The sequence below is a fragment of the Salmo trutta genome, chromosome 35, assembly GCF_901001165.1.
Source record: "Salmo trutta chromosome 35, fSalTru1.1, whole genome shotgun sequence".
NCBI lineage: Eukaryota > Metazoa > Chordata > Actinopteri > Salmoniformes > Salmonidae > Salmo > Salmo trutta.
This window is the reverse complement of record NC_042991.1, coordinates 22,874,994-22,888,088: the sequence shown is the minus strand read 5'-3', so window position 1 is coordinate 22,888,088 and position 13,095 is coordinate 22,874,994. Positions and strand designations below refer to the sequence as shown.

General features: G+C 40.0%; 3 protein-coding genes across 15 annotated transcripts in view; 1 reads left to right on the top strand and 2 right to left on the bottom strand.

The window, feature by feature from the left end:
- Window positions 1–841: 841 nt before the first annotated feature.
- LOC115174877 (protein LEG1 homolog) lies at window positions 842–5,143 on the top strand. The gene is made up of 6 exons (XM_029733868.1): window positions 842–1,167; window positions 2,626–2,709; window positions 3,251–3,435; window positions 3,610–3,731; window positions 3,990–4,228; window positions 4,667–5,143. The coding sequence occupies exons 1-6, from the start codon at window positions 873–875 to the stop codon at window positions 4,816–4,818; spliced, it is 1,077 nt and encodes a 358-aa protein (XP_029589728.1). The 5' UTR covers window positions 842–872; the 3' UTR covers window positions 4,819–5,143.
- Window positions 5,144–6,284: 1,141 nt separating this feature from the next.
- Window positions 6,285–11,486, bottom strand: LOC115174876 (protein THEMIS). The gene is made up of 6 exons (XM_029733867.1): window positions 11,131–11,486; window positions 10,576–10,725; window positions 9,400–9,861; window positions 7,816–8,861; window positions 7,541–7,673; window positions 6,285–6,775 (listed from the first exon to the last, which is right to left on the bottom strand). The coding sequence occupies exons 1-6, from the start codon at window positions 11,228–11,230 to the stop codon at window positions 6,588–6,590; spliced, it is 2,079 nt and encodes a 692-aa protein (XP_029589727.1). The 5' UTR covers window positions 11,231–11,486; the 3' UTR covers window positions 6,285–6,587.
- Window positions 11,487–11,779: 293 nt separating this feature from the next.
- The window catches only part of LOC115174875 (receptor-type tyrosine-protein phosphatase kappa), a 193,910-nt gene continuing 192,594 nt past the window's right edge, over window positions 11,780–13,095 (bottom strand). For 11 of the 13 annotated variants that reach the window (XM_029733853.1, XM_029733857.1, XM_029733859.1 and 8 more), the window contains one exon: window positions 12,859–12,993. In XM_029733853.1, the coding sequence (XP_029589713.1) occupies window positions 12,940–12,993 (54 nt within the window). In that variant the 3' untranslated portion in view covers window positions 12,859–12,939. Of the gene's footprint in view, window positions 12,994–13,095 lie in introns of all 13 variants that reach the window. The other 2 variants (XM_029733852.1, XM_029733866.1) reach the window with 1 other exon arrangement.

The window sequence follows — 13,095 nt, the reverse complement described above, 5'->3', positions numbered from 1 at the left end:
GGTTGCTAAAATTTTACTCCATACATTTTCCCTGACACCCAAACGTACTCGTTACATTTTGAATGCTTAGCAGGACAGGAAAATGGTCCAATTCATGCACTTATCAAGAGAACATCTCTGGTCATCCCTACTGCCGCTAATCTGGCGAATCTTTGTTTGTACATGATGTCTGAGTGTTGGAGTGTGCCACTTGCTGTCCGTAAATAAAAAAACAAGAAAATTGTGTCCTCTGGTTTGCTTAATATAAAGAATTTAAAATGAGTTATACTTTTATTTGTGATACTTAAGTATATTTTAGCAATTACATTTACTTTTGATACTTAGTAGAAAATGACTCAAGTAAAAGGGAAAGTCACCCAGTAAATTACTACTTGAGTAAAAGTATTTGGTTTTAAATATACTTAAGGTACATTTACTTTTACTCAAGTATGAAAATTGGGTAGTTTTCCCACTATTGCATATGGGGTTAGCTGATACTTAAAATACCTATCCAGGCGTTGTAAGATCAGGCATGCGTCAGCAACCCCTGGGCAGAGGAACGTGCCCATGCTCCTTTAGAATAATGATGATGCAATCACTGATGAATGAATGAAGCCTCTTCCATCTCTTTAGATCACGTTTGCTGATGGCTGATGTCTCTATCCGTCTATGAACATTGATTGGTTGTTTCTCTGACTTCTGTACTATGGCTCTTCAAAAGTACAGAGTGGACAGAAAACCGCATGATAAGAAATAGTGATTACAGTGGATTTACCCCCACTGATACCTCTTCTCTATCATGTGGCTTTGTAAGTCCAAAGTGCATTGCCCAGTCCAGTACAAAAGGGGGGATCTGTTACTTATTTAGGTGTGCAGTTAATAAGGTCGCCAGCATGCAGTGCATCTGGACCCTCTCCCTGCTTCAACTAGTTGCCCTGTGGTCCAACGCAGCAGTGGTCACTGAAAATGGCCTCCCCATCCTCTGGGACCAGGCACCCAGCCAGCTGTTGGAACTGCCTCAGGTGGACAACGTGGTCACAATCAACCCCTGGAACTACCTGCAGAGGATGAGTCTGTATAGGATACTGGTAGGATCCACAGACAAGTACATGGCCTCCATGGGAACAAATAAGACTGACAGTCTGTTCTGGGGCCTGCCTCTGCAGATGGGCTGGAAACTCAGATCAGGTATGTTGGGCAATCATTAAGTAGCTTTGGAAAGCCAAGTACAGTGGAGTATGAAATGATTGACACCCTTGATATAGATGAGCAATAATGACTGTATAAAATAAATAATTCAAATACTGAGCTATATTGTATGCTCAAAAATATTGGGAAATGATATTATTTATACCAATGCAATTGCTCAAAGAAAGATATGTTTAACAAGTAATACTTTCTTCTCTCAAAAAGGTATGGGTCAAAATTACTGACACCCTTAAGATCCTGGTAAATAAAGATGTCAATTTTTTTTGTATTTGGGTGAATGATCATACCCCGAAGACATGCTAACCTCCCCTGTTATTGGTAATGGTGAGAAGTCATCATGTCTTGGGGGTATGATATAACATGCTAACCTCCCCTGTTATTGGTAATGGTGAGAAGTCATCATGTTTTGGGGGTATGATATAACATGCTAACCTCCCCTGTTATTGGTAATGGTGAGAAGTCATCATGTCTTGGGGGTATGATCTTTGTGCCTCTAACTTTCTCACTCATCATTATTCACGATTCATTCAGGATTATCCATCGTCATGGTAGCATCCGCATGTAGAAGTGCTCAGAAACATATTCTATTCTTATTTTGGAGTCACTTTTATTATAAATTACACAATACATTATTTACCATTCATTTCTCAGCATTTTAATTATTTATTTCATACAGTCAATATTGCTCATCTTTATCAAGGGTGCCACTGTACACCTACAACTCATCCAGAACGCCGCAGCCCGTCTGGTGTTCAACCTTCCCAAGTTCTCTCACGTCACCCCGCTCCTCCGCTCTCTCCACTGGCTTCCAGTTGAAGCTCGCATCCGCTACAAGTCCATGGTGCTTGCCTACGGAGCTGTGAGGGGAACGGCACCTCCATACCTTCAGGCTCTGATCAGGCCCTACACCCAAACAAGGGCAGTGCGTTCATCCACCTCTGGCCTGCTGGCCCCCCTACCTCTGAGGAAGCACGGTTCCCGCTCAGCCCAGTCCAAACTGTTCGTTGCTCTGGCACCCCAATGGTGGAACAAGCTCCCTCACGACGCCAGGACAGCGGAGTCAATCACCACCTTCCGGAGACACCTGAAACCCCACCTCTTTAAGGAATACCTGGGATAGGATAAAGTAATCCTTCTAACCCCCCCCCCTTAAAAGATTTAGATGCACTATTGTAAAGTGGTTGTTCCACTGGATATCATAAGGTGAATGCACCAATTTGTAAGTCGCTCTGGATAAGCGCATCTGCTAAATGACTTAAATGTAAATGTACATGCACATTTATGTAAACACTATATGCACATTCTTTTTGTGGTGCTTACAGTACACCAATCATGTTGACTTTGTTCTGGGGCAGGAGTGAATACGTTTCCTAAAGGTTTTCATGTGGAAATTAAAAGCAAACGAGGATGTGACCGGATGCGCTTCTGTTCCTATAGGGCGGTTGGTTGACCCTACTGGCACGACAACATGTGGAAAGGAAGGAGATCCCATGTGCATTTCCGCTAATAGCTGGTGGGCCTGTAAGTACAGTAGTGTTACACATATTGAACCATGCAGGCCATGTGTGTGGCCCTACATGTGCAGTTAAAGGTCCAATGCAGCCATTTTTTTATATCAATATCAAATCATTTCTGGGTAACAATTAAGTACCTTACTGTAATATTTTTCCGTTAAAATCGTCAAAAAGATGCAAAAGCAATTGCTAGGACTGTCTAGCAGAGGTCTGAGTAACCATGAAAACTAGCTGTTATTGGCAGAGACGCCTGGAACTCTTTTTGCTATACTGTAGGTCTATTAACCAATTTACCGCTTGGTGATGTTACCATGGAAAGTTGACACTCCCGCACATGCAAACCTGCTGATTAGGAGGTCCTGTGTAGATTGTACTTTCAACGAGCAACTATCAGGAAATAACACTTTTTATTCACACTTTTACAGTGTTAGTTTCATCAGCTGTTGTACAATATAATACAAAAAAATTGATTCTGAGCGCACTAGGCCTTTAACATTCACAGCTTGTCAATAAAATACTATTAGTAAGCTCTGTCTCTGTCTGTTCAGGTGTGAACTACTACCTTTCAGTGATCACCTTCCTGGCTGCTGTGCAGAAAGATGTGATTGGAGATGGTCTCATTCAGGTCCAGGTACAGGAACCAGCTGAGGCAGCTGGAGACTACTGCAGCTCCTACATAGACTGCTCTACTAAGTACCCAGACCTTATGGCCAAGTGGGAAGAATTCTTCCAGGTATTTAATGAGCGTCTACTTTTCCCCAATAGGAGGCATTTTCCCTTTTGCCATAGAAGGCTAAATCTGTATGTTCCTTTAGTTGTGTAAGTCACTATTCATAAGTGACTCATTGGTGATTGCATAGAATTACTTGTTGGTCTTGGTTTTTAATATGCTACCATTCAATTCTAGACTCTGAAAGACGTGAGTGCATCTGAGATTTCTGACTTTGAGAAAAGAGACCAGATTCTGGGTGTCTATTGGGCAGGTCAACATCTCTCTTTGAATACTGCCTTAATCAGCTGCAAGGCAAAGTGAGTATTAACATACAGTATCATTCTGCAGGTCATCACCAGCTGTCAATGTGCTGTTTGTCTTCCTTCATTGTTGGAACTCTGACAACTCATTTTTTGTTTCATTTAAACACATGACTCTCAGTTGAAACTGTATGCTCTGTCCTCCAATCAGCTTTTGCCTCAATCTAACAAAATAACAACATTATTGGATGCAATCACTTTGAGTCACAATTGAATCCTTACTGTATGTCCAAATCAAACCTTTGAACTTTATAGGATGAGCTACTATTCCAGCCCAGAGGTTTCATTCGCCAAAAACTGGATGAACTCTGCAGACTACGTAGCAGCAACATACTTCCAGTCCAACCTGAATAACTCTGTGCTGTTCATGAGCCCTCTGCCAAGCAGGGTGCTTCAGGAGGGGGATAGCGCCCCTAACATAGCTGACCTCAGCAAGGAGGAGAACCACACCCTCTACATCTTCGGCTGGATGACCAGAATGAACAGGATTCTGAGTGAGTACTTTTAGTCTCCCAAGACAAATATTCAGAAAATATAATGATATTTTTTGCTTGTATGAAAAGTAGAGTGAAATATAAATTTCAGAGTCAAATTGAGATGGTAGACAGATGCTAGTCTGTGACAATGTAGTCCAGGGCTCTCCAATCCCGCTCCTGGAGAGATACCATCCTGTAGGTTTTCGCTCCAACCCTATCTAGCACACTTCATTCTACTAATTAGCTGGTTGAAAAGCTGAAACAGGTTAGTTACAAATGGGGTTAGAGCGAAAACCAACAGGAGACAGGATTGGAGAACCCTGATGTAGTCTGTAGTCTCCCTCTAGTGGTGAAATGTATGAAGTGTATTTCAATTGAGAAATCTACAGTAACACATCACTTGCAACAGGTTACGTCACATCCTTACACATTTTCCTGTTGTTTTCCTTATGACAGTGGGTTCTCTGGTGAGGATGTGGCGCTCGGCCATGTGCTCTGACAAGGCTCGGGAGAAGGGCCGGGAGCTCCTACAGGATCTGGTCCATGACCCTAAGTTTGCTGCTTCCACCTTCGTCTCCATTCTCAAAGAGATGACACGCAGCTGCTGAGGACTCAGCAAATCAGTCCGACACTCCAACTAGCTCAGTTTCAACCTGTCCCAAATTTAGCATCAGATGCCATTCATAATGATTCATTGTTAAATGTTTCTGAACACATTTCACACAGTAGTATTTACACATCCTGTGTTTTTGTAATAATACATTTTCCAAAGTAGGCAAATGTCCTTGTTGATTAATGTACAAACCATTTATTTCTTGTATCATGAATATAATAACACATTTAAATGGAAGAGTGGCTCAGTATAAAGAGCATAATAGTACATATCAATACATTTTGCTTGAAATATGAACATTACAGTGCCTTCAGAAAGTATTCACACCACTTGACTTTTTCTACATTTTGTTGTGTTACAGCCAGAATTTAAAATGAATTAAATGTATAAAAAAAATTCACTGGCCTACACACAACACCCCATAATGTCAAAGTGGAATCATGCTTTTAGACATTTTCACAAAAGTAATAAGTATTCAACCCCTTTGTTATGGCAAGCCTAAATAAGTTCAGGAATAAACATTTGCTTAACAAGTCAGATAATAAGTTACATAGACTCACTATGTGTGCAATAATAGTGCTTAACATGATTTTTGAATGACTACCTCATCTCTGTACCCCACACATACAATTATCTGTAAGGTCCCTCAGTCGAGCAGTGAATTTCAACCACAAAGACCGGATAGGTTTTCCAATGCCTCGCAAAGGGCACCTATTGGTAAAAAAAACATAATAATTTAAAAATTACATTGAATATCCCTTTGAACATGGATCAACAACACTGTAGGTACTCTACTATACTACCCTAACTGACAGATTGAAAAGAAGGAAGCCTGTACAGAATAAAAAATATTCCAAAACATGCATCATGTTTGCAACAAGGCCCTAAAGTAAAACAGCAGAAAATGTTGCAAAGCAATTCACTTTTTGTCCTGAATACAAAGTGTTATGTTTCAGGCAAATCCAATACAACACATTACTGAGTACCACTCTCTGCATTTTCAAGCATAGTGGTGGGTGCATCCTGTTATGGGTATGCTTGTAATCGTTAAAGACAGGGGAGTTTTTACAGATAAAAATAAATGGAAAGGAGCTAAGCACAGACAAAATCCTAGAGGAAATCCTGGTTTAGTCTGCTTTCCACCAGACACTGGCAGATGAATTCACCTTTTAGCAGGACAATAAACTAAAACAAGGCCACATATACACTGGAATTGCATACCAAGAAGACAGTGAATGTTCCATGGCCAAGTTACAGTTTCAATTTAAATCTGCTTGAAAATCTATGGCAAGACCTGCAAATGGTTGTCTAGCAATTATCAATAACCAATTTGACAGAGCTTGAAGTATTTTGAAAAGAATAATGGGAAAATGTTGCACAATCCATGTGTGGAAAGCTCTTAGACTTAACCAGAAAGGTGATTCTAACATGTATTGACTCAGGGGGTTGAATACTTATCTAATCAAGAAATATTAGTGTTTTATTTATCATAATCTTTTACAAATGTTAGAATTGTTCTTCCATTTTGACAGAGTATTTTGTGTAGATCGCTGACAAAAAAGTGACAATGAAATGCATTTTAACACCACTTTGTAACACAACAAAATGTGGAAAAAGAGTGAATACTTTCTGAAGACACTGTACAGTATATCTCACATGCCAACATTTGTATTGATCTTTACACTTAAACAATATGGGGGTAAACTTTGAGCTTGGGATAGATATGTATTAGATAGTCATTAAAACCAATCATTCCCTTCTATACTAAACCTGTTTTGCAGTCTGCATGGCATATGTGTTTGCTGATTTCTTCTTGTCTATTCTGTGAATACTTTGGTCATTAAATTTTCTCCTGATGCTGTCAAGTTCATCCTCATCAATGTATTCATAATCATGAGTGGATTCATTATCCTGTTCAATTGTATTGTGAGGACTGTTTTCTTCAACGATGGCTGGGGAGAGAACATAAACACAGCAAGACATAAGAATCAAAGTCAAGATTTTGACAGAGAGATAAATATATTATAAATCTATAAGTATTTTTTTCCTCCTGAGGTCCAGCAATTCATTTCTGTCCTCTCTAGTGGATCAGTTCTTGGTCCGTATTTCTGAGGCCTTATAAGTAATGTCCCTTTGACAGGACATTCTGGGCTTTTCAATGATATCACGTGTGACCTTGACAACTTTATCTTCCTGGTTCTTATAAAAATGGCTGCAGCAAAAATGTGCACATTTGATGGAAATTTGATACTCAAATTGTTTCTTTTAAGTGAATACATCAGGAATAGTTAAGTAAGTTGTCAGGACTATGTAATTCTTTTTTCACATGATATAATAGTTAAATAAGAGCTTCTCAAGATATGTCCTTTGTAGTGGACACCCGGATACTGTAACTATGTTTTTCACCTACTGTACCCATTGACTGATGTTTTTTTTTATATATATATATTTACGTCCTAATGACCACTACAGAGGACAATTTTGCACTTACAATAATAGATAAATAACAACAACAAAAAATATTGGTAACATGTTCTTTTTTCATAAAATCTCCAACTTTTTTGGGGTAGGGGGTCTCAGAAGGATATTGACAGTTGAGAATAAAGTTTAGTTGCAAAATAGTCTGCTGTAATATTTCATACGACTATCCCTCCAGCATGTTGAATGACATAAAATTAACAAAACTATTTTGATGGAATATAGAAACATAGACAAACCTTTTTGTGGGCCTGGTTTAGGCACTGCCACCAGACTTGTGTTGGACGTTTCATTTCTTGGTATAGAGGTGCTCTGTTCTGCACAATCAGATGAACTAGGGCTAGGCATAGCTGGTTTGGCTATATGTGGGCTCTTCAATATAATAACACAAATCATTAGTACAGTAATCAATTGAATATAACTTTTTATTTAAATAAATCTGATAGCTAATGTTGTGTTATATATATATTTTATTATTTATTAATGCATAAAATATAATGGATGATTGACTCACCTTTGGAGAGGGGGGGTCTGGCTTTTTTGGCCTGGGAGGTTGCAGTTTCAATGTGTCTTCTGAGGGCTGTTGATGTCTCTTGGGTGGTCGAGGGGGAGGCAGCACGCTGGAGTTGACGTACCTCCTCAGGGTGAAATAGCAGTCCTCTCCTATCTCCTCCACAGCCGAGCAGACAGCCTGGCCCTGGGTTGGCTCTGGGCCGCTCCACTGCTGTAGGAGCTGCAGGGTCATGTTGATGCGGTTGACAGGCACCTCCCAGCACTGGGCCAGGTCCGGGGGGGAGACAAGAAGGTAGGGGTCAGTGATCTCCTCCTCCAGCTGCAGCCCTGTGGCCCCAGCCAGGAGGTCCTCCTTCACTGAGAGGTCCCTCATAGACACCTTGACGTTGAAGGGCAGGGAGAACCTGTTGCAGACTTCTGAGAGCATGTACTGCTTCTTGTCGTGGACCACCTCCACAAAGCCGCCGTCCAGACACATGGGGATCAGCACGGCCTCGTACTTCTTCCCCACCATCTTCTCACAGGCCAGGGCCTCCACCGTCTTTCTCCTGCCTCCGTAGATCACCTCGCTGGTCTCCCTTTTGTGGACCAGGTACTGGTCTCCCACCAGTACTGAGGACAGCCCCTCACAGTCGGCTTCAAAGGCCCTGGTAGCCACCACGTGGAGCTGCTCCATGTCACTCTTGGCTACCTCTAGGTCATATGCTGTGGGGAACATCCGGGGCCTGCGCTTGAACCTGCCGTTGTAAGACACTGGGATGAGGAAGCGTCTTTGGGCCTCGCTGCGGATCTCAGACGCTAGGATCCTCTTGGTCTGGTAGGCACCGTGGACAATGACTTGCTTAGAGGACGTCAGGAAACCCAATTCGTCCTGAACTTGTGATGGTGGCTCTATGATCTCAGCCCTGAACGGGAAGACCTCGCTCGGCTTGGCAAAGACATCACGGAGTGACAGAGGCTGCATGAAACAGGCACCGTCACTCTCCTCGGTTACGTCCAACACCTCAACGTCAAGGGTAGATGGGATGAAAACAACATTCTTCCCAACTGTGAACAGAAATTAGATTATTTCTGTTTAGTATTCCAGCACAAGTGAGGATGGTCTACTATAGGCTAAATATTCTAATTTAAGATATTTCTTATAAAAAATGTTTTGCCAAAAATAAATACATAATGTATTGTATATTTTTTAAATCAGATAATTTATCTCTGAAGGTCTGACGTTAGTACATCTGTTTAACTGCTGGCTTGAAAAGTTTATCATTTTTTTTGGTGTTCTACAAAGTAAAAATTAATTGTGATTCACTGACCAGAACGATGAGTACTACACTTCAAAACAACCTCTATTTTCATGTCTGTGCTTCTGAAACCAAATGTTAATGGCCCAAGACCAGTGTACTGTAGTTGTCATGTTCATTAGTTGTCAGTATTACAATTTGTTCTCTTTAAATAAATCGAGATAAGAAAAATGTCATTATAACATGAAAAATACAGAGTATCATTGTGTGACTTTATTTGATCATGTTCTTCATTCGACATAACATTGACGTAAAGTGAGAATATTAATGGGCTGTTTGACACTCACACTTGGACACCGTCTGGAGCTCGTAGACAGGTGTGAGAACCAGCTCTCCACTGTAGTCCTCTGGCAACTTAGATGCACACTTCTCCTTTGACGGCAAAGACTTGGCCCAAGTCACTGTCCTTTTCCTTCCTTTGGGCATTTTCCATTCCACCAGCTCCCTGAGGGTGTAGAACTGGTCGTCGGCACACTCATAGAACTCCCCAGTGTGCGAGAGCTTCACAGTGAAGATGTGCTTGGAGTCTTTCCGCGTGACCTCACAGTCAACATGGCTGTCTCCGTGCTTCGTCCTAAGAGCAGTGAGTCTGAAGCTCTCCTCAGCCTGGATGGTCCCCTCAGCCAGCTGTAGTTCCTCAGGGCAGCGGAACTCTGGCTGGCCCAGGCACTCAGGGCTGATACACACTGAATCAACAATCTCCTGTATACTGGCGTATGGCCTCTTGTCGGCCACGATCCTGAAAAGGCCTGAAAATACAGGCAGGCAAAGCAATATATGACATTGTATTTATTGTATTTATTGGTACAATGCACAAAAACACATGTTGATAGGGTCCCTTTCTAACGCGAGAGAGAGGTTTGGACATTTACATGTATAATGTAAACTGCAGTACATGGTAATGTGTTGGTACTCTCTTCGTTCGCAGGACTTTATCCTGCTACCTGTTCCAAATGTCCGAACTGAATTTGGTAAAAGGGATTTTATGTACTCCGCGCCATCGGCTTGGAACGCCTTACAAAATACTTTTAAACTGGAAGAACTTGTCCCCATTGTGTTTTTAAATCACTGATGAAGAATTTTGAGACTGATTTCCTGACCTGTCAATGTTTTTAATTTGCTGTTTCATGATTTTGTTATACTCTTGTGAATTCTATGGTTTTTACTAGATTACTTGTAGTTTTTCATGTTGTCTGTCTGTAATTGTGTAATGACTTGGTGCTGCCTATCTTGGCCAGGACGCTCTTGAAAAAGAGATTTCAAATCTCAATGAGCCCTTCATTGTTAAATAAAGGTTAAATAAAAATAAAAAAATTAAATGGTAAAGGACAAGAATTAAAACAATTATTAAAGCATTTAAATCTGAATATATCAATCCACATAAGTTTTTATAAAGGTACAATTTGACAACAAAACATTTAGATTTCATGTTCAAGGTACAGTTTAGATGTTTCGGGACTCACCTGGGTAGTCGAGAGATAGATCTACTGTCATAGATTTGGAACCCTCAGATTGAAGTTCCACAATGAGTCTGGTGACACTGATCCCAATGATCTTCAGGAGCTCTCCATAGGAGAAACTCCACTCTCTTCCAAACAGCTCATACACAGAACCTGGTAGAAAGACATTTCAATGGATCTATTCTTTTGGCAGTGAATGGACCTAAGTACAGTCGTCGATGGTCTATTCTCATTGTAGACTAACAGATCCAAGTAAGTAAGAACATAAGTAAAGGGTGGTAACTCTATAATTACTATGCATGAATAATTCATTTAAACATTTATAAATTATTATTCATGAAAATGTATACATTTTACCAAACAATATTTTTTCAAAGCTCCAGTTAAAAATAATAATCAACATCAGTTATATGTTGAATTTTGTAACGTGAAATACCTAATGTTTATATAATTGTATAGTAAAATACTGCATAGCCATGAGCCGTTACTTTAAACTCAAATTATATTATATTCCAGTCCATTGAATAAGGACTTAAATTAGGGCTTCTTCAGTCTTACCTTGGAAATAATATCCAGATTGTATCTGCAGTACTCTAGGGAGAGACTTGGCATCAAGAGAGCGGGTGAACTTTTCCAATGTCATAGCCATCCTTTCCATTTGGACTCTGGGTGACCCAGACTATGTATACACTAAAGGAAACCTAGAGAGGAGATGCCATCTTCTCCATGGATCAGCAAAAGGTTTTGGTATAACCTAAGTGTCAGTGCTTATATTTTAGTATGAAGGCTCTTTCTATACCTTACAGTGAACAACGCAACTCAGTGACACAGAGAGAGAGCAGCCATCTATGAGTCACTAGGGCTGCAGCGGGCGTTACAGGAGCACACACACTGCAGCCGGAAACCAGAGACAACTAACCACAACTCACTAAGTAGCTATGAGAACAACGCCACAGAACAATGATATATCAGTCACAATACCTATGATTCACATCACACCAGAAAATGACACTTGTAATTGTTTAGTGACTTGCAGTTCTGCAAAGCACTGGATTAGAGTGGAACTGACAACACAAAAAACAGCACAGTGTCTTGTATCTAATATGTAGTGATCAGATTAAAATAAAGTGAATAGTTTGTGAACAGCTAACATATCACACATATGACGAAACTAAACACCATCTCACCTGTAATGATACTAATGATGTCTTACACAATGACATTTTATTAAAAGATTTTACATTTTTTATTACAGCCAATAAGCCAACAGTTACAGACAAAAGAATGTATGAAACATGACTAAACTCCACATGATAATGACTTGCTTCCTTTTCTCCAGGAGGTCCACCCATGTCCCACATCAGTATGGCTGGCCGCACACCTGCCTCTGCTGCGTTGGCTTACATCCTAATAAGCTGTATCTAATACTGATTACAATTCCCGTTTTTTTCTCCGCCACGTTCCTTTTGTTTTTCCAAAATACCATTGCAGGTTGAGAGATCATCAGAAAAAAATATAACTATTTTATAGTCACCACATGACCTTCTGATATTCTATCTGCATGGGTAGAATTCACAAGCATTATTTTACACAAATAAACCACTAACATCACATAGAGGATAAGAAAAAGTTGAAAACGATAAACTACTGAAATTGATCCTAATACTTAAAAACAACAATAAATGTTTACGGTTTAAAGTCATAGCTAGGTAAAAATGGAATGAAGATGATTGTTTTAGCTTTCAAAAAATAATACAAGTAAACAATAAATACAAACAATATGCTTTATCCATATAGACATATTTACATAAGTCTTTGGCTTATGATTAAGATTTGCTACAAAATAAAACCAAAATGAGTCAGCCATCAGAGCACGATACAAACATTACTAAGCCAATGTCACGTTAGCACTTCTATTCATGTATAGAGCGCAGTATTTTTTCTTTCACATTTGTGATGGACTTCTATAGATATATATTGTTCGTTGACAATAATGCTGATAATATAGAAGAAAAAAAAAAGTTTGCTTTTTTTGCATGCAACACCTTGGCATTAGTGTTACCCTTTCTACAATGGCTGCACATAAAAATAACTAAATCTGCAAAAGACATTGAAGCAAATGTGGCCTAGTGGCCGACACTTGTTTCTGTGGCACTGAATACGGTGAAGTACTGTACAATGGAGACATTTACAAACCACTCACATCATACTCCCAGTACAACTACAAACATTAAAGATTTCTCAAAAAAATCCCAAACCATCTATTGCAGTCTGTATGGGCTTAGTTAATGATGTCCGCCTCCACCCAATCTGTAGCGATGGAATGGTTGCCAAGATCCAGAGTTCTGTTCCGTCCCGTCATCTTGGTTAAGAGGTCTCAATGAACTCCAGAGCAAGGTCGTAGCAGAAGCGGTACTGATCCTGTTCAGATGAAAACACATCGTTTTAACCGCTGTGGTGCTAAACATGATGTTACAGTACATGATGAACAATACAGTAATAACATGGTGATAACAAGTTTAA